Genomic DNA, 26778 nt, shown 5'->3' with positions numbered 1-26778 from the left:
AATAAAGCTTAGAGCAGAGATCAATGAATTAGAAACCAGTAATACAGTAGAGCCGATCAATGAAACTACAAGCTCTTTCTTTGAAAGAATTAATAAGATCAATAAACCACTGGCCAGATTTATCCAAAGAAAAGCCTCCCCCGCTTGCAGACCCAAATTAATAAAATTATGAACGAATGGGGAGAGATGACGACTAACACCAAGGAAATATAGAAACAATTATTAGAAATCATTATGGCCCAGCAATTACACTACTGGGTATTTACCCCAAAGATAAAGGTGTAGTGAAAAGAAAGGACATATGTACCTCCATGTTCATAGCAGCAGTGTCCACAATAGCCAAACTGTGGAAAGAGCCAAGATGCCCCTCAACAGATGAACGGATAAAAAAGATGCGGTCCATACACACAATGGAATATTACTCAGCCATCAGAAAGGATGAATACCCAATTTTTCCATCAACATGGATGGGACTGGAGATTATGCAGAGTGAAATAAGTCAAGCATAAAATATCAATTATCATATGGTTTCACTTATTTGTGGAACATAAGGAACAGCACGGAGGATACTAGGAGAAAGAAGGGAAAAATGAAGGGGGTACTTAGAGGGGGAGAGGAACCATGAGAGACTATAGACTCCAAGAAACAAACTGAGGGTTTTACAGGGAAGGGGGCAGGACGATGGGTTAGCTTGGTGATGAGTATTAAGGAGGGCATGTATTGGATGGAGTAGTGGGTGTTTTATGCAAACAATGAATCTTGGAACACTACATCAAAAACTAACGGAAATACTGTATGGTGACTAACATAATTTAAAAAAAGAAAAAATTATTATCAACAACTATATGGCAGGCAATAAATTAAGCAAACTGGATGAAATGGATGCATTCCTGGAAACCTATAGACTACCAAGACTGAAACAGGATGAAATTGACAATCTGAAGAGACCAATAACCAGTAACGAGATTGAAGTAGTGATCAAAACCTCCCAAAAAACAAGAGTCCAGGGCCCAATGGATTCCCATGGGAATTCTACCAAACATTCAAAAAAGAAATAATACCTATGCTCCTGAAGCTGTTTCAAAAAATAGAAGTGGAAGTAAAAATAAGCTCATTCTATGAAGCCAGCATTACCTTGATCCCAAAACCAGACAAAGACCCCAACAAAAAGGAGAATTACAGACCATTATCCCTAATGAACATGGATGTCAAAATACTCACCAAGATACTATCCAATAGGATCCAACGGTACACTAAGAGGATAATTCTTTTTTGTTATAAATTAATTTATTTTCAGAAAAACAGCATTCATTAATTTTTCACCACACCCAGTGCTCCATGCAATCTGTGCCCTCCATAATACCCACCACCAGGTACCCCAACCTCCCACCCCCCGCCACTTCAAACCCCTCAGATTGTTTCTCATTCTCACCACTGTTGTTCAACATAGTACTAGCTGTCCTAGCCTCAGTAATCAGACAACAAAAAGAAATAAAAGGCACTCAGATCAGCAAAGAAGTCAAACTCTCACCTTTCACAGATGACGTGAAACTTTATGTAGAAAACCCAAAAGACTCCACCCCCAAATTGCTAGAACTCATACAGCAGTTCAACAACATGGCAGGATATAAAATCAGTGCACAGAAATCAGTTGCATTTCTATACACTGACAATGAGACAGAAGAAAGAGAAATTAAGGAATCGATCCCATTTACAATTGCACCCAAAACCATAAAATACCTAAGAATAAACCTAACCAAAGAGGTAAAGGATCTGTACTCTAAAAACTACAGGGGGGTCTGGGTGGCTCAGTGGGTTAAGCCTCTGCCTTAGGCTCAGGTCATGATCTCAGGGTCCTGGGATCGAGCCCTGCATCAGGCTCTCTGCTCAGCAGAAAGCGTGCTTCCCCCTCTCTGCTGACTGCTCTGCCTACTTGTGATTTCTCTGTAAATAAATAAATAAAATCTTTTTTTAAAAAAGAAATTTTTAAAAAACTACGGAACACTATGAAAGGAACTGAGGAAGACAAAGAGATGGACAATATTCCATGTTAATGCAATGGAAGAATAAACTTTGTTAAAATATCTATGCTTCCCATGCATTCAATGCAATCTCTATCAAAACACCATAAAAAAATACCATCGACATTTTTCACAGGGCTGGAACAAATAATCCTAAAATTTGTATGGAATCAGAAAACAAAACAAAACAAAACAGGCAGAGAAATGTTGAAAAAGAAATACAAAGCTGGTGGCATCACAATGCCTGACTTCAAACTATATTATAAAGCTGCGATCATCAAGACCATAGGTACTGGTACAAAAACAGATAAATAGATCAATAGAACAGAATAGAAAACCCAGAAATGTACCCTCAACTCTGGTCAGCAAATCTTTGACAAAGCGGGAAAGAATATATCTAATGGGAAAAAATCGTCTCTTCAATAAATGGTGTTGGAAAAATTGGGACAGTCACATGCAGAAGACTGAAACTGGACCATTCTCTTATACCGCACACAATGATGGAACTCAAAGTGGATGAAAGACCTAAATGTGAGATAGGAAACCACCAAAATCCTAGAGGAGAACACAGGAAGGAACATCTTTGACCTCAGCCACAGCAACTTCTTGCTAGACATGTCACGAAAGGCAAGGCAAACAAAGGCAAAAATGAACTATTGGGACGTTATCAAGATAAAAAGCTTCTGCACAGCAAAGGAGAGTCAACAAACATAAAAGGCAACCTATGGAATGGGAGAAGACATTTACAGATGACATATCAGATAAACGGCTGGTATCCGAGATCTATAAAGAGCTTATCAAACTCAACACTCAAAACACACAGGGCACCTGGATGGTTCACTGGGTTATTAAACCTCTGCCTTCAGCTCAGATCATGATCTCAGGATCCTGGGATCAAGCCCCACGTGGGGCTCTCCGCTAGCCGGGAAGCCTGCTTGCCTCCCCCCGCCCCAACCCGGCCTCTTTGCCTCCTTGTGATCTCTGTCTGTTAAATAAATAAATAAAATCTTTAAAAAATGAGCAAAGAAGACCTACAAATAACAGACCCATGAAAAAATGTTCAACATCACTACCATCAGAGAAATACAAATCAAAACCACATTGAGATAACACATTATACCAGTTAGAATAGCTAAAATTAACGAAACAGGAAAAAAACGTTGGCTGAGGATGTAGAGAATGGAGAACCCTCTTGCACTGTTAGTGGGAATGCCAGCTGGTACAGCTACTTTAGAAAACAGTATGGAAGTTCCTCAAGAAGTTAACAATGGAGCTCCCTACCCTATGACCCAGCAACTGTACTACTGGGTATTTACCCCAAAAACACACAGAAGTAGTGAAAAGAAGGGGCACATGCACCCCAATGCTCATAGCACCTATGTCCATCATAGCCAAACTGTGGAAGAAGCGGAGATGCCCTTCAACAGATGAACGGATAAAGAAGATGTGGTACATACATACAATGGAATATTACTCAGCCATCAGAAAGGATGAATACCTACCATGTACAACAACGTGGATGCAAGTGGAGGGTATTACACTTAAGTGAAATAAGTCAACCAAAGAAAGACAGTTATCATATGGTTTCGGTGATATGTGGACTATAAGAAACAGTGCAGAGGATCATAAGGGAGGGAGAACTGAATGGAAAGAAATCAGAGAGGGATACAAACCAGGAGACTTCTGACTCCGGGAAATAAACTGAGGGTTGCTGAAGGGGAGGTGAGGGGGGCGGTTGGGGTAACTGGTGGATGGGCATTAAAGAGGGTATGTGATGAGCCCTGGGTGTTATTAAATGCAACCGATGAATTATTGAACACATGTGAAACTAATGATGTATCTTATCTTGGTTAATTGAATTTAAAAAGATGAAGTCTAAAAAAATTAAGTGACCTACAGATTCCATAAAACCCACACTTTTTTATTTGAGAGAGAGGGAGGGAGGAGAGGGCAAAGGGAGAGGGAGGGAGAGAATCTCAAGCAGGCCCTATGCACAGCATAGAACCTGACGTGGGGCTCTATCTCAGATCATGACCTGAGCCAAAATCAAGAATCAGATGCTCAATCAACTGAGCCACCCAGGCACCCCCACAGAATCCCTATTAAAATACCAATGGAATTCTTTACAGAAATAGAAAAAAACAATCCAAAAATTCGTACAGAATCACAAAAGATCCTGAACAGCCAAAACAGTTTTGGACAAGAACAAAGCTGGAGGCATCACACTTCCTGATTTCAAAATATATTATAAATCTATAATATATTAGTACTGGCATTTAGACCTATAGATCAGTGGAACCAAGAGCCCACAAATAAAACCATATATAGTGTGATCTTCAAGAAGGATTCCAAGAACTCACAGTGGGGAAAGGTTAGCCTCTAAGAAATGGTGGGAAAAAAAGATCACTACATAGTTAAGAGTGAAACTGGTTCCTTATCCAACTTCATCTACAAAATTAAATGAATAAAAAAAATTAAGACCTGAAACTGATCAAAACAAAGGACTAAAACTTCTTAACATTAATCCAGGCGATAACTATTGGATCTGATACCAACAGCAATGACAACCAAAAGGTAAAAACAGACAAGTTGATTTGCATCAAACTAACCGCTTCTGCACAGCCAAGGAAACCATCAAAAAATGAAAAGGGAAGCTATGGAATGGGAGACAATATTTGAAACTATGTATCTGACAAGGGGTTAAGATCCAAAATATATGAGGAATTCCTTCAACTCAACAGCAAAATAGCAAATAATTCAAAAGAAAGTCAACCGAGTATTTGAATAGCTCTTTTTCCAAAGACCTATAAATGGCCAACAGATGTAAGAAAAGTTGCTCAGTATTACTAATTGTCAGGCATTTGCAAATTAAAACCACAATGACGTATGACCTCACAACTGCTAGAACGGTTGGGGTATTTCACACTGCTCATTCTGCCACTGGGATGTATTTTGCATCTTCATGGCCTGCCATCCAGATGCATTGATAAAGGTTATGTTTAGTTTGCTGGGATGGGTCAACCAGTTTGACTGCTACTCGGCACATACAAGCGCTTGGTCATAACTGCTTACCTCTGAACATCATTTTCATCACCTGAAATGTGAGACAATAATGTACCCACTAGGGGTTTTTTTATGGATTTGGCAAGCATGAGTATGAATGTATGCCTCATAGTGCCTGGCACATGCTAAAAACTCAGTGGGGCAGTGATGATGCAAATTTACTTTTCACCAGAGCCTGATGAATGCAGCTGGGCACTCAGTTTGGGTCTGTTCTTCCTTTACCGGTCCAGGACACCAAGAGTTTTGGCTGTTGACATTTGGATCACGGGAAACAAGCGGCCATCTAATTTAGAACATTGAGAATTTTATACCCAGTTTATTTTAACTTATATGCTATGCCTGCTTCACTGCATTTGAACTATGAGCCATAGGAGTTTAGGTTTTTTCGTGAGCAACATTTGGGTTTGTTGCTTTGCAGGGTGCCATGCGTCCTGTGCCAGCTGGCTTAATTTGTTCTGCCTCCCAGTGATAGGAGCTGACAGTGATCGGGCCGACGACATGCCCTGCAGGCAAGTGATGAAGACTCAGTGCTCCCATCCTTGAGGGACATGTGTGCCACTAGGCAGCAGGTTCACAGGTCCCGTTGACAAAGTGGACCATGCAGTTCATTCACTTGTGGATGGCCTGGTGTCTCTTGTGTCAGTGGTTACAGTTCCTGGAGTTATGATACTCGCTAAGACACTGACCAGCTTCCCACTTTAGCCTCGAGAGAGACGAGAGAGACATTGTAGGACAGTGAAGCAGGGTGAGGGCCAAGAGAGAAACAGGGCAGATCTCAGTCAGGAAGGCACTCCATAAAGAGAATAGAGAAGCATTCTAACATGAGGAAACAGAAAATGAAGAGACCCCAGTGTGCCTTTCAAGAACAGAAAGAAGGCTGCTGCACCTGGGGCTCATGACCACAGCCAGCAGGGCGGCAGTGAGAGGAGGTCAGACCAGAAGGTGCCTGGGAAGGGACACAATGAGGGGCCGAGTTTGTTCTGAGAACAGTGGGTGCCAAGTAGGCGGAAATGAGAGGCAGGAGGATGGTGTGAGAACATGGGGAAGAGGAATCCCTCCTACCTGGAGAAGGTGACTCTCACCCACGGTGTCAGGGGAAGAAAGCAGAGTGGGAATCAGGGGCAGGCTGGGGAAGGACAGGGAGAACTGACATGCAGGAGGCCTCACGCTGATGTCGCCAGAGGGCACAAAGTACAGTAGAACATATGCACAGACAGGCCAGTCAGCAGGGCCAGGCCTGAGAAAGACCCTGCGAGGAACCTGGCCCTTACCCTCTGTGGGAGCCATCCAAAGAAGAAAGCAGATTCCTCCCTCAGGAACTACCCTTGCATCTACCACTTCCTGGCAGAGTTCACCCAGTGGGTCACTCCCACCAGCACATTCTGGAGAGAACTGGTCAAGTCTGACCTCCTAGAGGAGAAACCCTGATCTCCCAGCCACTCCGCTGAGGACAGGACTCCTGGGGCAGTCAGCCCCACTCTGCTTCCAGCCACTAGCAGAAGTGATATTGCCAGACCCATCCAGGTAAGCTTAAGAAGACCACTGACCATGCCAGGGGAATGGCTGCTCTAGAACAGAGACTGGATGACTCTGAGCAACAGAAGATCACAACAAACAAGGGTCAGTCCACATGGGAGAGCCTCACAGTCACCAATATGCCCCGTGTCCCCCTCCTACACCAACACACACTCCAGCTAGACACAGTGAGCCACCATCACAGTCCCACAGAGCTCTGCATGTCTCCGAACACACAAACCCTACCCACCAAGATGCCTACTAGTGCACCTAGAACTTTCATATCCCAAACAGACATACACCTTCAACCCCAATAAAATTACAGCCATGGTCTTGAATACAAAAATGTACTCCCAACCATCCCCCAATAATCAAACGCTAAATACGCACATCCTCATATCTAAAAAAATCCACTCAGCCCTGTATTACTCCCCATTGAAATCACACAAACCTTCCAACAATAACTGAATACATTAAAACCAAACTCACATACTTAATATTAAACACAATCCCATAATCCTAAATATACCACATATAGTCCCCCAGAACTGTTAACGTCCACTTACATGCAATGCCTCCAAAACTCAACACACAAATACCATCCAATAGATAGACATGGGGTTTCCTACTTTCTCCTAAATACTTCTCAAAGGAATGACTTCACCACCCCAATACAAACATATACCTGTCTCCCTCTTGATATCCTATAAATGGCATCTGTCTATACCCCCCAATTACAGACACATAACTCACAACACCCCACTACACTGACAAGCTGAAGCTCCCAAAGCCCTCTACTCCCTAAATTCTTACCCTGACTAAATAAGTATACTCACAGCCCTGATAGTGCAAATACACATAAAACCAACACACAAAGCATTAACACATAACATTAGGTCTTCTCCAATGCACAGACACATATTCACCATAGTTTCAAAATGCACAGACACACACACTATGCCACACCAACTATATACTCACGGCTCTCACTGCCCCCCAAATCGTACATACACAGTTGCCACCCATCTTTAAAATTATCCTGAACCATGAACCCCCAAAATACACCCATAGGTTCCCCCCATACCGATATGTCCGGATCCAGGTTTTCTCCCCAACCTCCTTCTAAACACAACACACACACACACACACACATACAGCAATCCCTCCAATTTCTGTCCCTACCCAAGGTATCCAGAAAAAAATAAATACTCATCAGATCTTCTTAAACCTGAATATACAGGGGCGCCTGGGTGGCTCAGTGGGTTGAAGCCTCTGCCTTCGGCTCAGGTCATGATCTCGGGGTCCTGAGATCCAGCCCCGCATTGGGCTCTCTGCTCAGTGGGGAGCCTGCTTCCTCCTCTCTCTCTACCTGACTCTCTGCCTACTTGTGATCTCTCTAGTCAAATAAATAAATAAAATCTAAAAAACAAACAAACAAAACCCTGAATATAAAGAGTCATTCCCTCAAACCTCTTAAAATACACAAGAACTCTTCCAAATTCATCACACTTCAAGAACCCCTACATAAATACCCGCATGTGCAACCTTTAATGCCCCAAATATACATGCACCCAGAACATAAGCAATCCCCAACCCTCAAATATATGTATTAGATTCCTCACTAAACACTCTGAATTTACACACACCACAGCCCACCCTGTGCTATGGACACTCTATACACCCACACCAACTTCCTACCAGCACTGTGAACATTCAGAGGCATTCACACAATGACAGTGTGTACACAGCGTGTACACAAGCACACACTTGTACACAGAGCTCCAACCTCATGATGAGAGAACACCTCTTCTGAGGGGCTGCCAGCACATTCTACAGCATGACAACCTGCTCACACCCAGTCTGGACAGTTCCATAAAGACCTGAGCTCAGAATTCCCACCCCAAGCTCCCACTCTACTTTTCCTAGGGCACCTTTACAGGTAACCACTAAAGACGGGAGACCACGAAAATTTAGGGACCTTCTCCCCAACCACCTGTAAGTTCTCAGTGCTTGCTACCCTGCTCTCTATGTCCTGCTGTCTGGGACCTGAGACAGAGAACTGCCCTTCCATTGCACACACCCCATTACTGGGATCTGTAAGTAAATGCTGTGACTCCATGTCCTTTGGAGGGGCTGAACTGAAACTGTGCCTTCACTTCCCCAAATTGGGAGTGCAGGTGCTGAGGGAGCTCCCTCCTTCAGCAAATCATACCCTGCAGGTTCTCAATACAGTGTACCAGGCTCGGGACCCCCAACATACCTCCAAACCATATACAAGGGGCATCCCCACCTCCCCAGACACAAGCACACCCCTCCATGCTCCCTGACTTGACCCACACAAACACTCACGGCCCCAAGACGTATATACACAATTCCCTCCACCTTGAAGACACTCACACACTAAGAATCTATGTAAAGAAATTGCTAAAAGCTCTAACAGGCAGGAGTCTGATGACAATGGCATGCATCCCGGGTGGACAAGAGCACCTTTGGGAGCACTCTACACATCCCTGCTCCCTCAGGGATGGCGGCAACTACAGAGAATAGCCTTGCCCGGGGGCATCCTGTTTCCAGGAAGGCATTCGTCTCACGGGCTGATGAAGGCCTGGCCGATTTCTTCCAACGGCGACAGCTCTGAGAGACCGCATAGCTCCTCAGCTCCAGGAGGAGAAGCAGAGGCTGTTCCGGAGTCTGCCGAAAGACCACTGTGCCCAGTTCTTCCTGTTTCTACCCTCACAGGTGCTGTTTAGTAAATACCTTGTTTCCTAAACTCTGTGTCTGCTTCTGTGTTCCAAACTATGACACTCTACACACCCATGACAATTATCAAGCATCAAGGAACACAACAAAGACCCCTCTTCTGGCTCTTACATTCCAGGGAAGAAAAGAGATAATAAACATATGGTCATCACACGGACTTGGATGCATGCCTGTGCACAGTCAGGACTGTGACAAAGGACTCTTGATATCTTGGGACAAAGTGGGGGAAGGTGCAAAAAGATTTGTAAGTCAGGACAGGTTTCTTGCTCGAAGCAGGAGAAAGCTGCAGGAAGGACGCAGACCACTGGCCCCCAAGCTAGAATTCTCCCAGCATCCCCAACTACTAGCAGCCACAGGAGCAGAGTCTGGCTGAGGGTGGATGAATTTACCTCCCGACGTGCTCCCACCCCCTCGCCCCGCAGAGTCAAAGCCTGCCTCTAGCCTCGGCCCGAGTCCCATCTTCTCCCTCCTCTGTTCCTAGTGTCCCACTGACCCTGTTCTGCTTGTCCTGGTCTCTGTCGGTTGTAAGCCTCCTCTCTTGGGCCCTAGCAGACATCAGAACAGGGTCCTCTGTGTGGAGAAAGGGGAGCACTCTTACACTGTTGGTGGGAATGCAAACTGGTACAACCACTCTGGAAAACGGTATGGAGGTTCCTCGAGATGTTAAAAACAGAGCTACCCCAAAGATACCGAGGTTGTAGAGAAGAAGGGGCACATACACCCCAATGTTCATAGCAGCAATGTCCACAATAGCCAAACTGTGGGAGGAGCTGAGATGTTCTTCAACATATGAATGGAAAAAGAAGATATGCTTCATATATACAACGGAGTATTACGCAGCCACTTAACACACCAATGCGCATGGAACTGGAGGGTATTCTGCTAAGTGAAATAGGTCAATCAGAGAAACACAATTATCGTAAGGTTTCACTCAAAGGGGAACAAACATAAGGAATCGTGCAGAGGACCATAGGGGTGAGGGGGGACTGAACGAGAAGAAATCATTGAGGGAGACAAACCTTATGAGACTCCTGACTCTGGGAAACAAATTGAGGGCTGTGGAGAGGGAGGTGGGTGGAGGGCTGGGGTTACTGGGTGATGGGAACTGAAGAGGGCACGTGGCACAGTGAGCACCAGGTGTTGTTATATACAGCTGACGAATCACTGAACATTGTATCAAAAGCTAATGATGTATGATGTGTTGGCTAACTGAATTTAAATCACAAAATTAAAAAAGAAAGAACAGTGTCCTTTGTAGGAACAGTTCCCTAGTGGCCACAGAGCCACCTTTTGGGTCTCCTCAGATCCACTCTTGTGTTGCTGCATGCCCCAGGGCGGTTGAGAGGGTTCAGGTCCTCTCTCCCCAAAAACTTCTGAGAAGTAGAGCAAGTTGGAGCTTCTAATGGCCTGGCCAAAGGGGCCACTCAGTACGAATCCTGAGGACTCAGGATTCCTTCTGTCCATGGAGATACGGGGAACACAGGCTATGCCCCATGATACACACTCCGAAAAGAAACTTGGGGCCCCAGAACAACCAGCTCTGACTAGCCTCGCCATTCCAGCAATTCCCATTCATTCCATCCGAGTGGGGGGTGTTCAGTGCTGGTTCAATACCACAATATTCCTATTTCTCTCCCTTAAATCTCAGAGTCTACATCTTCCCATCTCAAAGACAAGGCACATTAAGCCCAAGAACGTATACCTTGTACATATATTGCATTCTCTTCAGAATACTCTTCAACATAGAAAAGCAGGCAGAGCTCCATTCTGCTGACAAAACACAATACAATTAGCATACCCCACCGGCATTTTATTGGGGACAGGTTATGAAGGAGGCAGGGAGAACTACTAGGAATCCACCCGTACTAAGAAAGTCAGTTCAAGAAGCTGGCGATAGCACCTTCTTTTGGAGGGAGATTCAGGAGACTCACCATAAGGAAGGCCCACAAATGCTGGGTGGGTCCAAGGGAGGTGGGAGGCAGGAGGCAGCTATGTGGCCAGCTGGTGGCCATGCTCATCACGTGGCTGGTGGGTTTGCAGCTCCACCTGGACAGAGGAAAGAGCATCAGGTTTTCCTCTCAGAGAAACATGAAGCTATGTGCTTCCCAGTGTTAGGAGCATCCTGAACATTCAGAAAAGAAAGGAGAGCATTTCTAAAGGGTTTGGAAACCCGAGAGCCATATCCATTCAGAGCAGAACATCCCAGTCCTCCTGGGTCACAGCCCCTAGCTCTTCTTCATGGACAAAGCCTCCCCAGCCCCAGTCTTGTCAGTTCGCTGACCCCAAGGGGTCCTGCCTAGCCCTGAGGACTCAGGTTTCCGCTGAGATAGGCTGGTTGAGAACTAGTGATTCCCAACACTCCCCATGACTCTGGGCAAGTGGTTCTGCAGGCTTTCACCTCCTGGACCCATGTAGAGGCTGTTCTTGCCTACCAGCCATGCTCCAGAAGAGACAATGATGCCTGCAGCTTACCTAGGGGATTTACAAGGGGCTGTCTGGGAGAGCACGCTCTCTTGACCTCCTCTCCAGGAATCCCCACAATGTTCTGAATGTTGCCTGTCACAGCAACAACCCATTTATGAAGGCTCTGCTCTGCACAGCCATGTCTACCAGGGCCATCCATCTTGGGATGCCCTGATGCAAGGATCACAAATCCTGAAGGAGTGTCCACCTGCCTAACATATAAACACCCCTGAACCTACCTACACGAAGAACTGGAAATCACCAAATATATAGGGATCCTTTGGCCCTAAAGAATGGGCCAACCTGATTAGGAAATGCAGCGGTTCAGAATGACAAGGGTCAAGGCACACATACAAGGGCCCAAACTCTGGATGCCCCCACTCCCACACCCAATGATGCCTGCTTCACACACAGACACCAGGGGTGTGCTGGTCAATACTTCATAAAATGCTCTCAGAGGAAGGTGGGAAAGGCTTCTGTTTGTGGTTTTTACCTGGCATAAATATTCCCAGCATGACTAATTTCAAGCTACCTACCTAAAGCCATTAAACACAGAACTAGGAAAAGAGATGCACCACTGACCATCCCAAGTTAGTAGGAGCCAGTTCCAGTGCACCATATCCCCTCTCATAGAAGTATGTGCACACAATCCACTATACGCCAAGTAGGGAATCAACTCCCACCCCAGATACATACACAAAACACTATGTATATCTGTGCATATGTGCATATATATACAAATATACATACACGAATACACATAGTTCTCCTAACACACACACACACACATTTCTATCCTCATCCTGAATTACAGAAAACACCTTCTACTATCTACTACCAAACACATTCACACACAGAGTGGTGCTACACAAAGAAACACACTCCGAATACTCCTAACTTCAAACCTTACGAACAAACTTGATGATTCATGCAGGTGGTGCTGGATATATCCAAAATCCAGTAAATATACACAAACCAATATGTGTGTGTGTATGCATATATACACATATGCGCACACACACACACACACACACGTCACAAACATCCCTCACAATGCATACATGAAACAACTTCCAAATCCCAAACTATCTCTAGTGAGTAGCAGTCAGCTTTCACACCTGCAAATACTAAAAATCATATCACAGACCTCTAATACAGAGAAACACAATTCTCCAACTCCCCTGTATGAACACTGAGCCCCACCTCCCATGAGATACATGCATGCTCACTTTCCAAAATACACAAGCTTAATGGCCCCCTAGTGAAAATACAAACACACGGCCCCAGCAAATATTCCTCCAAATAACCATGGTCCCTGAATACACACACAGACTCAATACACACACATCTCTCCACAAGCCCGAAATACACCTGAAATAACCCTGTATCCGACGACTATGCAAATTTATCACCCACCCCGTTTCACATACACGTATGCCACACCGCCTCTACATACATAACCTCACAGTCCCAGATGCTCATACACAATCAACTCTTCCATCTCGCACAATCGTCATACAAAACCCGTATCACACCTCTAAACCCCCCACCAGTGCCATAAAACAATTCACAGGTCTGGCCTCAACACACCCATCCGAACAGGACATGTGCCAGTCAGAAAAGATACACAGAACCATTCGACGTGCGCGGACACACCAGTGATCCTCCTGCACTGCCCGTGGAGAAAACCCAGCGCCTCTACCTGAACCCACACACACTTTTCCAAGCACGCCCCTACCCACGTGCACATACGCTTTCAAATCTGCTCGGACTCCCACGGATCGCCCAGTCGTGCGGGGAAAGTCACACTTACCATATTCCACTCAGCCCCGAATGACACACCCCTAAGCAGCAGCTCCTTGACTCTGGATGGACCCTGACCTCTTCACGCCCTCCTGACCGCACTCAGCCCGCTCTCACACACACGAGCTTCGCCGCCCCTTTTCACAAGCAGCCACACAGCAGCATACACCTGCCCACTCGGACCTAACAAGCCGCTCCAAGCCCCACCTGTGCTCCCCTCCGGCCCGGCCGTCGCACCTGGAACCACTACGGCTCCTCACCGCGGACCCGGCCCCAGGGCCTCCCGCCCGCCGCCCCAGGGACCAGGGACCAGACCAGCCGGCAGCTGAGGGGAACCCACGAGCCGCCCAGGACAGCAGACGCTTCGGCCCCGGAACCTGAGACCCACAAGCCCGTACCCCGAACACAGACCCCACACCCGTGGGCCTCTCGAGACCCCAGACTCCAGAGCGCGGCCCCAATCCCTTAGACCCTCTGAATGCTAGACCCTTGAGCGCAGACCAAACCCTCAGACCCTCCATAACCTACAGCCCAGACCCCAGAGACCGGAGCACTGACCCCAAACACGCGGGCCCCCCGGGACGCCAGTCACCCAACGCAGAGCCCAGACCGCGGCCCCAAAAACCCAGGCACCGACCTCACCCCTACAAGGTCAGGGTGCAAAGAGCCCGCCCGAGGGTCTGCGCGACGCACCTCAGCATGCAGCGAAGCCTCAGACACGGGTCGGCCAGGACTCCGGTCCCCGCGGGCCACTCCTCAAGGGCGCACACAATGCCAAGCAGGAACACCACAGACCGCGGGCCGCCACCCCTGCACGCCCGGGAGCTCGCGCCCGCAGCAAGCCCACCTCGCGCAAGCACCCGGCGGCCACGCACGGCCCCGCCCCCGGCCGCAGGACCGTTAGCGACCCCGCCCCCGAGCCCGCGCAGGCGCGCCTTCTCCCGCGGGCAGCCTCAACCGAAGCTGGGAGCCGTTGCGGGGGAGGGTCCGGGAGACGTGCAGCCCCGCCCCTCAGGAGGGGTGCGCGTGCGCACGACGACGTGGGTCTGCGCCTGCGTGGGCGCGCGCGGGGCAAGCCCAAGCCGGCCCGAGAGCCCTGCAGGAGAGGCTGGAAGCAATGGGTCCCGGAGCCGGGGGCTGCACGGGGACGACTGCCGTCCCGCACGCCTTGTGGTCCTCCTGCCTTCAAGCCAGCGCGTGGGAAGTGAGCGCTCACGGCCCTAACGTCGCAGACGTGCACTCCCTGGCCTCGGACGCGACCTTGCGAACCACCTGGGACAGGTGCCTCCGAAGCCCGAGGGCCCCGCGGCCGACCAGCTCCGTCCGGACTGCGCATCGGCTGCTCTTTCCCGCCTTTCTGCGCCCTCCGCGCCCGCCGGAGCCCCTGAGCCCCGCAAGGTTCCATGGAAGCACAGTTCTGGCGGAGAATTCAGACCCGGGGAACACTCGGCGCCATCCTCCCCGACTCCATTCCCAGACTTGCCCCCGGGCACAGCCTGTCCACAGCACGTTTCCTGGCGGCGCTGCTCAGTGCCTGGGAGCGTCCGCACAGCTTTCCTCGCAAGGCGCGTCTTCCGCCGTGGGTCACCGCGCGCCTGGTGCAGGTGATGGAGCGGGCGGCATGGCCGCAGCTTGGCTCTGGCTCCCTCCTCTTCTGGAATAGCCAAGAACTTCAGTGCGCGTGAAAAAAGGGGCGACGGACTGCCCTGACTTTGTGACATTTTTGGAAGAAGCTTCAATCACCCCATCTCCTTCCAGTCCCTGGCCAGGGGAGGGCTGTTTCCGCCCACCCGGGAGCCCTGTCCAGAGGCGGCTGGCTCTCAGCAGTCACGACAGGCATGCTCAGAGACCAGCCCGCGAAGGCTTTCTGGTGCCGCCTTCCACGACCCGTCTTCCCAAACTGCCTTTGGGCGAATTTGATTGCATCTGCTCCTGGGCTGTAGGATTTGGAAGCGGTACAGAAATGGTTGCAGCACTGAGACGAGATGCTTTGTCCACAGTGCCAGGTTTGAATCAGTGGCCCCGAGAAGGCTCCTTCAGATCCTACATCTGAGCCAGGAGCGAGAACCTTGTGACCTTGGAGTCAACTTTCCTTCGCGGGGCGTGCGGCCAGGCAAGGAACTGTTTCAGCGCCTTCACCAAAAAGAGTTCCTGTTCAGTGCCTGTTCAGAGAGTGCAGCCACGGTTCTAAAGCTCCCGTTCCTTCCCCAGCACCCTGCTGTCCTAGGAACTCCGCCGTCCTGGCGGTGGGAATGGGGCTTGTCTCCCTAGCCAGACGTCTGGCTTCAGCCTCTGAAGTTCTCAGCCCTCATCACCCTTGGCCCATTTCCTAACAGCCCTCTCTTCTCACAAAGAAAACACCAATGCTCCTTGGCATCATGCTGTTCCCAGTAAACTGACATTGACGTGAAACCTGAAGAGAAGAGTCAATGAGATTTTGAAGGGGGTGCTGCCATGACTCCCACGTGCATGGGGCCACATTCAGTGTGAGCCTGGATTCCAAAGAACGAGGGTCTGCGGTTTGCATGCCCATTGCAGGGCTTCCAGGCTCAGAGTGGCCGGCCAGCCCTTAGAGGAAGCTGGTTGTGTGAGTGGGAAATGGATAGGAGTGGATACCCCAGGAGGCTTTGTCTCAAGGGGCACATCCCTTTCATGAGTAGTGATTGTAAAGGCTCAAAAAACCAGGGCTATCGGGTCTTTCTATGCCCCTTTGCAATAAGACAGGGGAAGATCTCCTATGCCTTCTTCCTGTCCTCACCCCCACTAAGCCTGGACACTCACTGATATATGATGGCTCTTCCAAATTCCAAATCCTTCCAAGAGCCTGCAGACACTCTGTGGGTGTGTGTGTGTGTACACACAAATGAGCTTTGCAGTGAAGCCAAGATAGCACTCTGGAGTGTACATATCCAAGATCTTTTTCACACAGGAAAGTGACTAATAATAACTGGATACGTTACACATTTTTGGTAGAGATGTCAGATAAAAGGCAGAATCCCACCCAAATGCAAAATTAGGTAAAGGGGGAAAAATCTGCATTAAAGGTATATATCAAGGGGTGCCTGGATGGCTCAGTGGGTTCAAGCATCTGCCTTTGGCTCAGGTCATGATCCCAGGGTCCTGGGATTGAGCCCCGCATCGGGCTCTCTGCTCAGTAGGGAGCCTGCTTCCCCCTCTCTTCATTCTCTACCTCTCTGCCTACTTGTGATCTGTCAAATAAATAAATAAAACTTTTTTTTTTTTTTTTTTTTTTTTTGTCGGAGTGAGCACAGGCAGAGAGTGGCAAACAGAGGCAGAAAGAGAAGCAGGCTTCCTGCTGAGCAAGGAGCCCGGTGGGGACTTGATCCCAGGATGCGGGGATCATGATCTGAGCCGAAAGCAAGCCGCCTAACCAACTGAGTCACCCAGGCATCCCAATAAATAAATCTTTTTTTTCTTAAATATTTTATTTATTTATTTGACAGAGAGAGATCACAAGTAGACAGAGAGGCAGGCAGAGAGAGAGGAGGAAGCATGCTCCCCGCTGAGCAGAGAGCCCCATGTGGGACTCGATCTCAGGACCCTGAGATCATGACCTGAGCCGAAGGCAGCGGCTTAACCCACTGAGCCACCCAGGCGCCCTAAATCTTTTTTTTTTATATAAGAAAAGTATATCTCAAATATTTTATGGGACACAATTCTTGGAAACACCGATTCTAATTTAACTGTTTATTATTGTTATTTGCTAAAATTGGCCAGCCTTATTGGATGGGGCCCTTCGAATTTAGGAGGACTGTATCACTTCTTCTGGGCATCTACCCTCCAGAAAGGAGGAGAGGAGCCGCATCACCAGGACAAGAACAATCACTGTGCATATCCACACACATTTTGGGACCTGTATCAACGTTCAACCAGAGAAACGAAGAGCGTACATTTACTTTTTGAGGCACAATGCCATCTCTCCAAAGATCTAAAAGACAAAGGTAACACTGGGTTCCTGGGAGAAAGGGGGCCGGGTTGCCAGGAGGAAGAGGTGGGAGGAAAAGGCGTCCCTGCGCAGTCTACAATGCACAGTGTGACTTTGAACCAAAGGTATTGCTCGTTAGAAAGTTTCCACTAAGGTAGTGAAAGGGGTTAGAAATCCATATCAAACAGCAACACAATACGCCGAGGAACAGGACATCGTGATTTCTGGTCGCGCATGGCAGGGTGCACGAACTCTCTCTGTGAGGCACCGGGGCTTTCCAGAGAAAGGGACCCTAGTAAGGCCGGTGCTGCGGGATCTGCTCGGCTCCGAGCTCCGCAGGGCACTGGGCACAGGAGCACCCGAGGCTGGAGGACGAGGAGCGAGCAAACCCACGGGATCTGCTGACACCGAGCTGGTTCGAAACCCTCATTTCCACGTGGCCTTAAGGACCCATGTGCTCATCAGCATATCTGTTCTGGGTTTTGTACAGGAAGTCCAGCCCCTGTTGCATGAGTCAAGAGCCAGTAGGAAGCAGAGCGCGTGGAGGGACACAAAGCGAGGTTGCTGGATACAACATCGAACCAGAGGAGCACTGGGTCACACCGCGGTGCGGTGAATCTGGAAAACAGTGTCTGAACTGCCTGGAAAGGCGCTCCCTGATTGTGCCGTCCCTTTATCCTTCGAAAGGAACTTGGGGTTCTGGCCCACCTACCAGAGCCTGACTCTTGGAATGTCTCCCCACCGCCAGCCAGGGCAGGGGCCCTCCGCCCCTCCCCCGCCACAGAATGTCATGAGGTCATGCATTCTCACCCTGTTTAGATTCAAACTTTCCTGGCCTTGGCTTGGGTCTTGAGTGTCTCTCCTGCAGCAGCTCACCGTGTGGGGCCTGGACCTGACTTTTGTCACTATGGAGGCTGCCAGGCGGCAGCGTCCTCTGCCTGTGCGGATGGCTTTCCAAGGAGGTGAGTCTTGGGCTTGGGTTGGACGTGTCAGGGGCCAGGCCACCCCTGAAGCCCTTGGGATTCAAATGGGACACCGGCCAGGGGCACTTGGGTGGCGTTAGGTAGAGGAAGGGAGCGCACTGGACCCCCAGGGACAGCGGCCTGGGGGCTGAGAGGCTGGGAGTCTGCAGAAACCTGCTAGGACGTTGGGCAGGGGCTCCTTGGAGGTGGGTCGGGCCCTGTCGGGGAAAACGCCCTGTGTGTGGGGAGAAAGGATGGCGGCAGTCTCGCCGATTCTCTCCGGGGACACACGCCTCCTTGGGCACGGGGCAGGGAGAGGTGGGAGTGTGTCATGAGGGCGGCACAGGCCGGTCTTAGCCAGAACGTCGTTCCATGGGACTGTGTGCGGCCCAGTGTGCAATGGCGTGTCCTGCCCGAGACCTGGGCCGGTGGTCACTCTGAGCCCACGTGCCCCCAGGCCTCATAGGCCTTGTCTTGGATTCGGCAGGGTCGTGGCACCAGGTGGCCTCAAGGTAGGGTTCGGGCTCTTCAGCTGCTCTGGGTCGCTCCCCTCTTGAGGAATCGCAGTTCCCACCTGCTTCCTCTTGTCCTGTGTTCTGGGCTGCTGACCCAGGCTGGCCCTGTGTCCAGGGTGTGTGGATGGATCTGAGACGGGCTTACCGCAGGGTTTGGGGGGAGCTTTCCTGGCAGAGATCCAGGTCAAGTGTTCTTGTTCGGTTGTGCCGGGCGGGGGAGTAGAGGGTGGGATTCGCCGGGAGCCTCGAGGACCGGAAGGCTGGCGGGAGAGGGGCCCGATCTGTTCAGACGCTGTCTGTTCACAGGGCCCCTACAGGTGCCTAGGATGGACCTTGCAGAAGGTCTCCAGCGGCCAGGGAGGCTGCTGAGGCCATTTCCCACAGGTCAGGGCTCCACCCAGACCCGAGTCTTGGGAGGCCGCCCGTGAGGCTGGAGAGTCGTGTGGGGGGGTCCGTGGCTGGTTCTCAGAGGCAGTGCTGGCCCAACGGCCTCTGCTGGGCTGACAGGATGACGTGCTGGGAGGGGCGGGGGCGGGAGTTCCCTGCGGGAGGCCAGAGCATGGAAATGACTCTGGGACACTGGCAAACTGCACCTTTGGCTGTGATGCCCCTCACGCGAAGCCACGGGATTCACTGCTCTGCTCCCGGGGACTAAGGGATCCCGGGTCCTCCCTCCCGGCGGCGGATTCTCTGACCCCATCCGGCCCTTTCCTTCTGTCCACAGCATCTGCAGTGCCGGGACCCCATGTGGCCACGGACCCGGGAGCCTCCCTGTCTGCTTTCATGGCACGGCCCTTCCCCCCACCCACTGCCGGCGCCCCCCACCGGCCACACTGGGGCCAGCACCGGCCGCCCCTCCTGACCCCGCCATTCCCTCCTGGTGGCCCCCTGGTGCTGCCAGCTTTCTCCAGGACTCCGCTGGTGGCAGGAGAGGCTGGCCTTGGCCCCAGTGGGACTGGGACCTGCAATGTCACTGTGCAGGTCAGGTCAGAACAGGGGTGCTCCGTGACCCCCCAGACTCAGACCATCGTCCTCACTCCGGCCCCCCTCAGCTGGAGTGCTCCAGGGGCCCTCGGTGGGGGTGCTGCGTGTCCCGCTCCCATCTTCGTGACAGCCTCTGCGGTGGAGACCAGCATGCCGGCCTCGGCCCGTGGGGGCTCCCAGGCCGGCAAGGGAGGCTTGGCCCCAAGCCTTCCACCTCCGGCTCAGCCCCCAGTCGCGCAGCTGACCACCGTCGTGCCCCCAGTCAACGCCAGGCCACAGCCTCACGGAGCTTCCAGGAGCCGGACCACGGCCTCGCCCCAGGACGCCTGTAACCCCAAGAGTGTTTATGAGAACTTCAGGCGCTGGCAGCGCTTCAAGTCGCTGGCCCGGAGGCACCTCCCGCACAGCCCCGACGCAGAAGCTCTCTCCTGCTTTCTCATGTGAGTGGCCTCGGCTCTCCCTCAGCCCTCACGCAGGCCCACCTTGGGGCGCGCACACAGGGCGGTGATCTAGGGCCGCTGGGAGGAAGGTCGGGGCCGGGACCCTGCTCTAGGAAGGCACTTTCGGGTCCAGGACACCTTTCAGTCACGCATCTCAACTAACACTGGGGCGGTGTGTGTGTGTGGGGGGGGGTTGTCCAGCCAACCTGTACCTTGCAGAGACATCACGGTGACAGTCGCTGGGGACTCACAGGCACATAGGGTCCGGGTGTCAGAGGAGCGGCTGTGGTTTGGGTGCCGCACTCTTGGTCATCCTGTCTCCATGCAACCCGGGCCTGGGGCATCTCACGGCCAGGGGACCAGCCCAGCAGAGGAGACTTGGGACTTGCAGGGCCAGCAGAGGTCCTGTGCGGGCCCCACCCTCGCTGTCCCAGAGGATCCCTCAGAACTGGAGGGGAGGGAGCAGAGGCGGTGTAGGGGTGAGGGTGGGGGATCCTTCCTGCGGAGCTCTGACCGGGCAGGCCTGGCCTTGGCATCTGGGGTCCCTCCTGAACACGGGGTGATGGCATTTCCTGCAGAGGCTGGACTCATTGCTGGGCACCTTGATGTCCGCGAGTATTATTACAAGAGGCAGAGTCCAGAAGGACTGACTTCCCAGGCCACCCCGTCCCTGCTCCTGTCAGTGGACAGTCAGCCTGGTGCCCGGAGCCCAGGGCTGGTGTGGTGGGAGGCGGTGACCGTGGTGGTGGTGAAGGTTGATTTGCACACCCCGACACCGCCTGTCACCTGCCAGCCCTCGTTCATGCTGGGTGTGGGACACGGGCTCCAGAGGATCCGGGGAAGGCTGGGGGTGACCGGACTGCAGCCGGCCCCTGACCCCGACGCCTTACAGCCCGGTGCTACGGACCCTGGCGCGCCTGAAGCCCAAGATGACGCTGGAAGAGGGAGTGCGGCGGGCCGTGCAGGAGTGGCAGAGCAAAAGCAACTTTGACCGCTTCATCTACTACGAGATGGCGGGAAAGTAAGTCAGGTTCTCTGGCCCGGGGCTCTTGGGCGAGTGGGCCGGGGGCAGGGTCTGGCTATGCTGATGCTCGCTTGTCCCAGAGGGCCACCCTCCCCACCTCCCTGGCGGTTCCACCTTCCCTTGCTCTGGACCCACCCCTAGCTCCGCCAGAAGGTCTCAGGACGGGGTTGGGGATCCTGAGGCCTCCTCGCCTGGGGTCGGACTCCCTCCGACTCAACTCCCTGAGGGGGTGGTGGAGGCGATGCGCCGGACAGCCCGCCTGCCTCCTCCTTGGTGGCCGGGGCCACGGCCCTCCCTCCAAGGCCCCGCCTCTCCCGGTCCCTCAACCTGCTGCTGGCCCTGCTGGCTCCAGGGCTGGGCCCCCTCCTCAGTGCGGCCTGGGCCTCCTCACCCCCAGGTTCATGGAATTCGAGATGGAGGAGGAGATGCAGATGCGGAAGTTACAGTGGGTGAAGGTGGCCCAGGGCCTGCCTCCCCCAGCGCCCCCGAAGCCTGAACGGCGGGGACCCCCAGCCGCGGAAGCGGGCCCGCAGCCAGGTAAGGCCCCCACATCCCCATGACCGCGGGTGGCCAATGGCTGTGGGGGCCAGGGGAAGGCCTCTGTCCCTGGGTCGTGTCTGCTCCCACAAGGGGACATTGGTCGTTTGACCAGCTCAGCCGGGGGTCTCAGCTGCCCTTTGTCAGGACGGGTATTGACCTGGTGAATTTCTTGACTCCTCGCCCCACGCCTGTCAGAGGACCTGGCACCAAGTGGGAAGTGGGCTGTGGGGAGACCCCTGCAGGATCAGGGGGTCCGCCCTTGCTCACGTGGCTGGCTGTGAGACACTCCTCCTCCCCGCTCTGCCAGTAGCACGGTGCCCATAGCTTCCGGTGGCCCTGACCCAGACCCCAGGGACATCAGTGTGCCCCTAACACTGCCCTCCCGATGCTCTGCCCGAGCCGCTCACGCCTCCTCCCTCCTTCTCGCTCTGCCTCAGCGTGCGTGCCCAGGAAGGCGGGTTCCAGGGCCCAGCCCTCCCGCCTGCAGCCACACCGACCCCCGCGGCGCCGGCAGACCAAGGCGCCCAAGGAGATCCCTGCAGAGGCTGTGAGAGAGTACGTGGACATCATGGAGGGGCTGCTGGGGCCTGGCCGCTCAGCCCCGGGGGGCCCGGCAGGTGAATGGGGAGAGGACGGAAAGGAGCCACAGCAGGACGAGGCCGCGACCTCCCCGGACCCGGGTCTCCTGAGCTACATTGACGAGCTGTGTTCCCAGGAAGACTTCATCACCAAGGTGCGCTGGCCCGCAGCCTGGTGTCTGGAAGATTCCAGGGACTGGCACTCCAACGCCCAGTTCGGGGCTGAGCCCAGGCCTTTGGCATTAAGCGCTTTCCTTGTTCCTGGGCTGTGTGCGCATGTGTGCGTGCATCCTTGTGTACCTGCCCACGTGCGTGCAGGCATGTGTGTATACTGCTGTGCGCGCAGACGTGCTACACACGTGGACGTGTGTGCACACATGCCCAAGCATCGTGTTTGTGTGTTCCTGTGTGTTTGTGCATGTGCATACCCATGCGTGTGCGCATAGAGGCCTGTGCGTGTGGATTTGTGCCTTGTGTGGATGTCTTTGTGTATGTCTGCATGTGGTCCTGTGTGTCCGCTCACGTGTATGTCGGCCTAGGGGTATGTCCTTTGGTGTCTGAGAGTGCACGTATGTTTTGGGGGGGGGTGTGTCTGTGTGCATGTCCAGGTTTTGTCTCTCTGTGTACACATAGGTGTGAATGTGTGTGTGTCTGCACACATGCATGTCTGTGTGTGTGTGTGTGAGAGAGAGAGAGAGAGAGAGAGAGGCCAGTGACTGTAACGTGAAAACTTCTCCCACCGTCTGGAGAAGGATGGGTGTGTCTTCACTTTTCCGCATTTCCTGCCGACCCTCCTGGCTCACAGGGGGCTCCCTGCCAAGTCTGGCCCCAGCCTCTTTCCTCTGTCCCAGGTGGAGGCAGTCATCCACCCCAGCTTCCTGGCGGAATTGCTGTCCTCGGAACCACAGCTGGACCTCCTGGCCCTGGCTGAGAAACTGGAGCAGGAGGACGGGCTCAGCCCCGCAGAGGTGAGCCCGGGGAAGGACGGGCTCCAGGCAAGCTGCGGGATGCAGGGGACCCAGGCGATGCAGGGGGAGGGAGTGGGGTCCCAGGTGAGCCCGAGGAGGGGACCCAAAACAGAGACCCACATGACTCTGTCCCCCTTTGCTTCTTGTGAATCACAGCACTGGGGAGGCCAGCGTCGGGGAGGCACAGAGCAGAGAATGGGAATGGAAGATGGGCAGCCTGGGACGGGAGGGAGGGAGGGACTAGGGGGATGTCAGCAGAGCCACAGCCTCGTGGCTCACCCTCCCTGCCTCCCCCGGTGCCACCGTCCCATGCCCCCGTCTCACTGGCCTATGCTGGCCAGTCACTGTCCCCTCTTTCCTCAGCTGGTGGAGAAAAGACTGGCGGCCTTGAATACGGAGGAGGGTGTGCAGGCACCGCCACGTCTCTGCACGGCCCGGTCGGGCCCCAGTGCTGAGCACGAGACCGGTCCCGGGATGGGGCTGGGGGTCAGCGACAAAGCCTGCCCAGCAGACACCGACGGCCAAGACCTTCAGAGGCATGGCCGAGCACAGAAACAATTGTCGGGGCCCGGAGCCTTTGCTCTCTGTCCTGGACGACAGGAGGCCCCTGCACCCAGGGCCCGACGGGTCCCCACCCCTCCGGAGGGGCAAAGGTGCGCCGCCCCTGGACCGGGCCCCAGAGATGCCCCGCTTCTCAGAGAGGCCCCTCCTGCTAGGGACACTCGAGGGCTGGTGGATGGGTCCAGTGAGGACGAGGAGGAGCTCCCCAGCCTGGCCTTCCTCCTGGCCTCTCAGCACAGGCTGCTGCCCTGGAGGCTCTCCCAGAGTCCCGCTCCTGCCTCAGTCATCCCCAGCCCTGGCGGTTGGGGGCCGCAGGGGGCTCCACGGGCCCCCTCTCCTCAGAGAATAGGCCTCGGTCCGGCCACCGCCCCAGCTACAAAGTCCAGGAAGCGGGCTCTGTGTGAGGGTCCTGCCTCTGTGGCAAAGATGCCCCTGCCTGGGGCCAACCTCAGGGTGTCTGGGAGGCCGGCCTTGGCTGTGGGGCTGGTTCACCCCTCACAGCCTGCAAAGAGAAGGCGTGACTCCTTGGTCACAGGGAGGAGAAGGAAGCGTCACTGCAGCCAGTAGGGAGAAGTGGGCCTGCGCTCCACGGCCGGCACACCCCGGGGCCCCCCAAGGAGCCTAGGGGGTCCTTCTCATCCTGGTGCTAATCCTGGCTGTGGGAGGGGGGGGGAGGGAGGGGGAGAAGGAGGGAGGGAGGGAGGGAGGGAGGGAGGGAGGGAGGGAGGCCATGACTGTGGGGGTGGGGTGGCTGTAGCCCATTGAGGCACCGTGTGTAAATGGGGAATAAAGTTAAGTTTTCCGTTAACGCTCTGGGCCACTTCTTCCTACTGGCGTGTCGGCTGCCACCGGCGTGTGGGCTCCCCATCCCACGGGATGGAAGAGCCTGAGGGGCTTCCTGGGGCTCCCGTCACCATCCGGATCCCTGAACATCCAGGGATGGGGAGCCCTCTGCACCACGACCGTTTTTGAGAATGAAGTCCGCAGACAGCCCCATCTTCCGGAGCTCCCTCTGCCTCCCGGAAGCTTCTGCCACGGGTCCGACTGGGCGGGGGGTCCTCAGCTCCTGCAGGGCTCCCTGTGCGGGGCCTGAGGAGACGGCTCTGGGCCTCGGGCTCGTGGTAGCAGGAGTGTCTTCCGGTGCCATCGGGATCACCGAGCTGGGAGGGCCAGTGGGAGATCCGCCCAATTCCAGTGAGGATGGACATGGGGCACGGATGAGGGCGGGTGGGGGCACTGGCCACGGTGTGCACACAGGAACCACAGCGGTGGCGCAGGCGGCAAGTCCCGTGGCGGGATTTCTGGACAGATCGATGGAACAGAATGGAGAGCCCATAAATAGACCCTCAACTCTATGGTCAACTAATCTTTGACAAAGCAGGAAAGAATGTTGAATGGAAAAAAGACAGCCTCTTCAATACATGGTGTTGGGAAAATTGGACAGCCACATGCAGAAAAATCAAATTGGACCATTTCCTTACATCACACAAGAAAATAGACTCAAAATGGATAAAGGACCTCAGTGTGAGAAAGGAATCCATCAAAATCCTTGAGAACACAGGCGGCAACCTCTTCAACCGCAGCCGCAGAAACATCTTCCTAGGAACATCGCCAAAGACCACAGAAGCAAGGGCAAAAATGAACTACTGGGATTTCATCAAGATCAAAAGCTTTAGCACGGCAAAGGAAACCGTTAACAAAACCAAAAGACAACTGACACAATGGGAGAAGATATTTGCAAACGACATATCAGATAAAGGGCTAGTGTCCAAAATCTATAAAGAACTTAGCAAACTCAACACCCAAAGAACAAATAATCCAATCAAGAAATGGGCAGAAGACATGAACAGACATTTCTGCAAAGACATCCAGATGGCCAACAGACACATGAAAAAGTGCTCCATATCACTCGGCATCAGGGAAATACAAATCAAAACCACAATGAGATATCACCTCACACCAGTCAGAATGGCTAAAATCAACAAGTCAGGAAATGACAGATGCTGGCGAGGATGCGGAGAAAGGGGAACCCTCCTACACTCTTGGTGGGAATGCAAGCTGGTGCAACCACTCTGGAAAACAGCATGGAGGTTCCTAAAAATGTGCAAAATAGAACTACCCTATGACCCAGCAATTGCACTACTGGGTATGTACCCTAAAGATACAACTGTAGTGATCCGAAGGGGCACGTGCATCCGAATGTTTATAGCAGCAATGTCTACAATAGCCAAACTCTGGAAAGAACCTAGATGTCCGTCCACAGATGAATGGATCAAGAAGAGGTGGTATATATACACAATGGAATACTATGCAGCCATCAAAAGAAATGAAATCTTGCCATTTGCGACAACGTGGATGGAACTAGAGGGTATCATGCTTAGTGAAATAAGTCAATTGGAGAAAGACAACTATCATATGATCTCCCTGATATGAGGAAGTGGAGAGGCTACGTGGGGGGTTAAGGGGGTAGGAGAAGAATCAATGAAACAACATGGGATTGGGAGGGAGACAAACCATAAGTGACTCGTTATCTCACAAAACAAACTGAGGGTTGCTGGGGGGAGGAGGGTTGGGAGAGGGGGGTGGGGTTATGGACATTGGGGAGGGTATGTGCTGAGGTGAGTGCTGTGAAGTG

At 52.6% G+C, this 26778-nt stretch overlaps 1 protein-coding gene across 1 annotated transcript; it reads left to right on the top strand.

Moving 5' to 3' along the window:
• Positions 1-17331: 17331 nt before the first annotated feature.
• On the top strand, positions 17332-24799 carry LOC309845835 (NUT family member 2G-like). Its single transcript, XM_082694186.1, has 8 exons — positions 17332-17587; positions 18391-18533; positions 19773-20472; positions 21365-21493; positions 21894-22033; positions 22474-22769; positions 23466-23582; positions 23946-24799. Exons 2-8 carry the CDS (start codon positions 18479-18481, stop codon positions 24708-24710), a joined length of 2202 nt encoding a protein of 733 aa, XP_082550312.1. The 5' UTR covers positions 17332-17587; positions 18391-18478; the 3' UTR covers positions 24711-24799.
• The last annotated feature ends 1979 nt before the right edge of the window (positions 24800-26778 follow it).

The sequence above is a fragment of the Mustela nivalis genome, assembly GCF_964662115.1.
Source record: "Mustela nivalis genome assembly, chromosome: 13".
NCBI classification, from domain to species: domain Eukaryota; kingdom Metazoa; phylum Chordata; class Mammalia; order Carnivora; family Mustelidae; genus Mustela; species Mustela nivalis.
The sequence above is the reverse complement of the archived record's forward strand: the minus strand, read 5'-3'. Positions and strand labels throughout refer to the sequence as shown.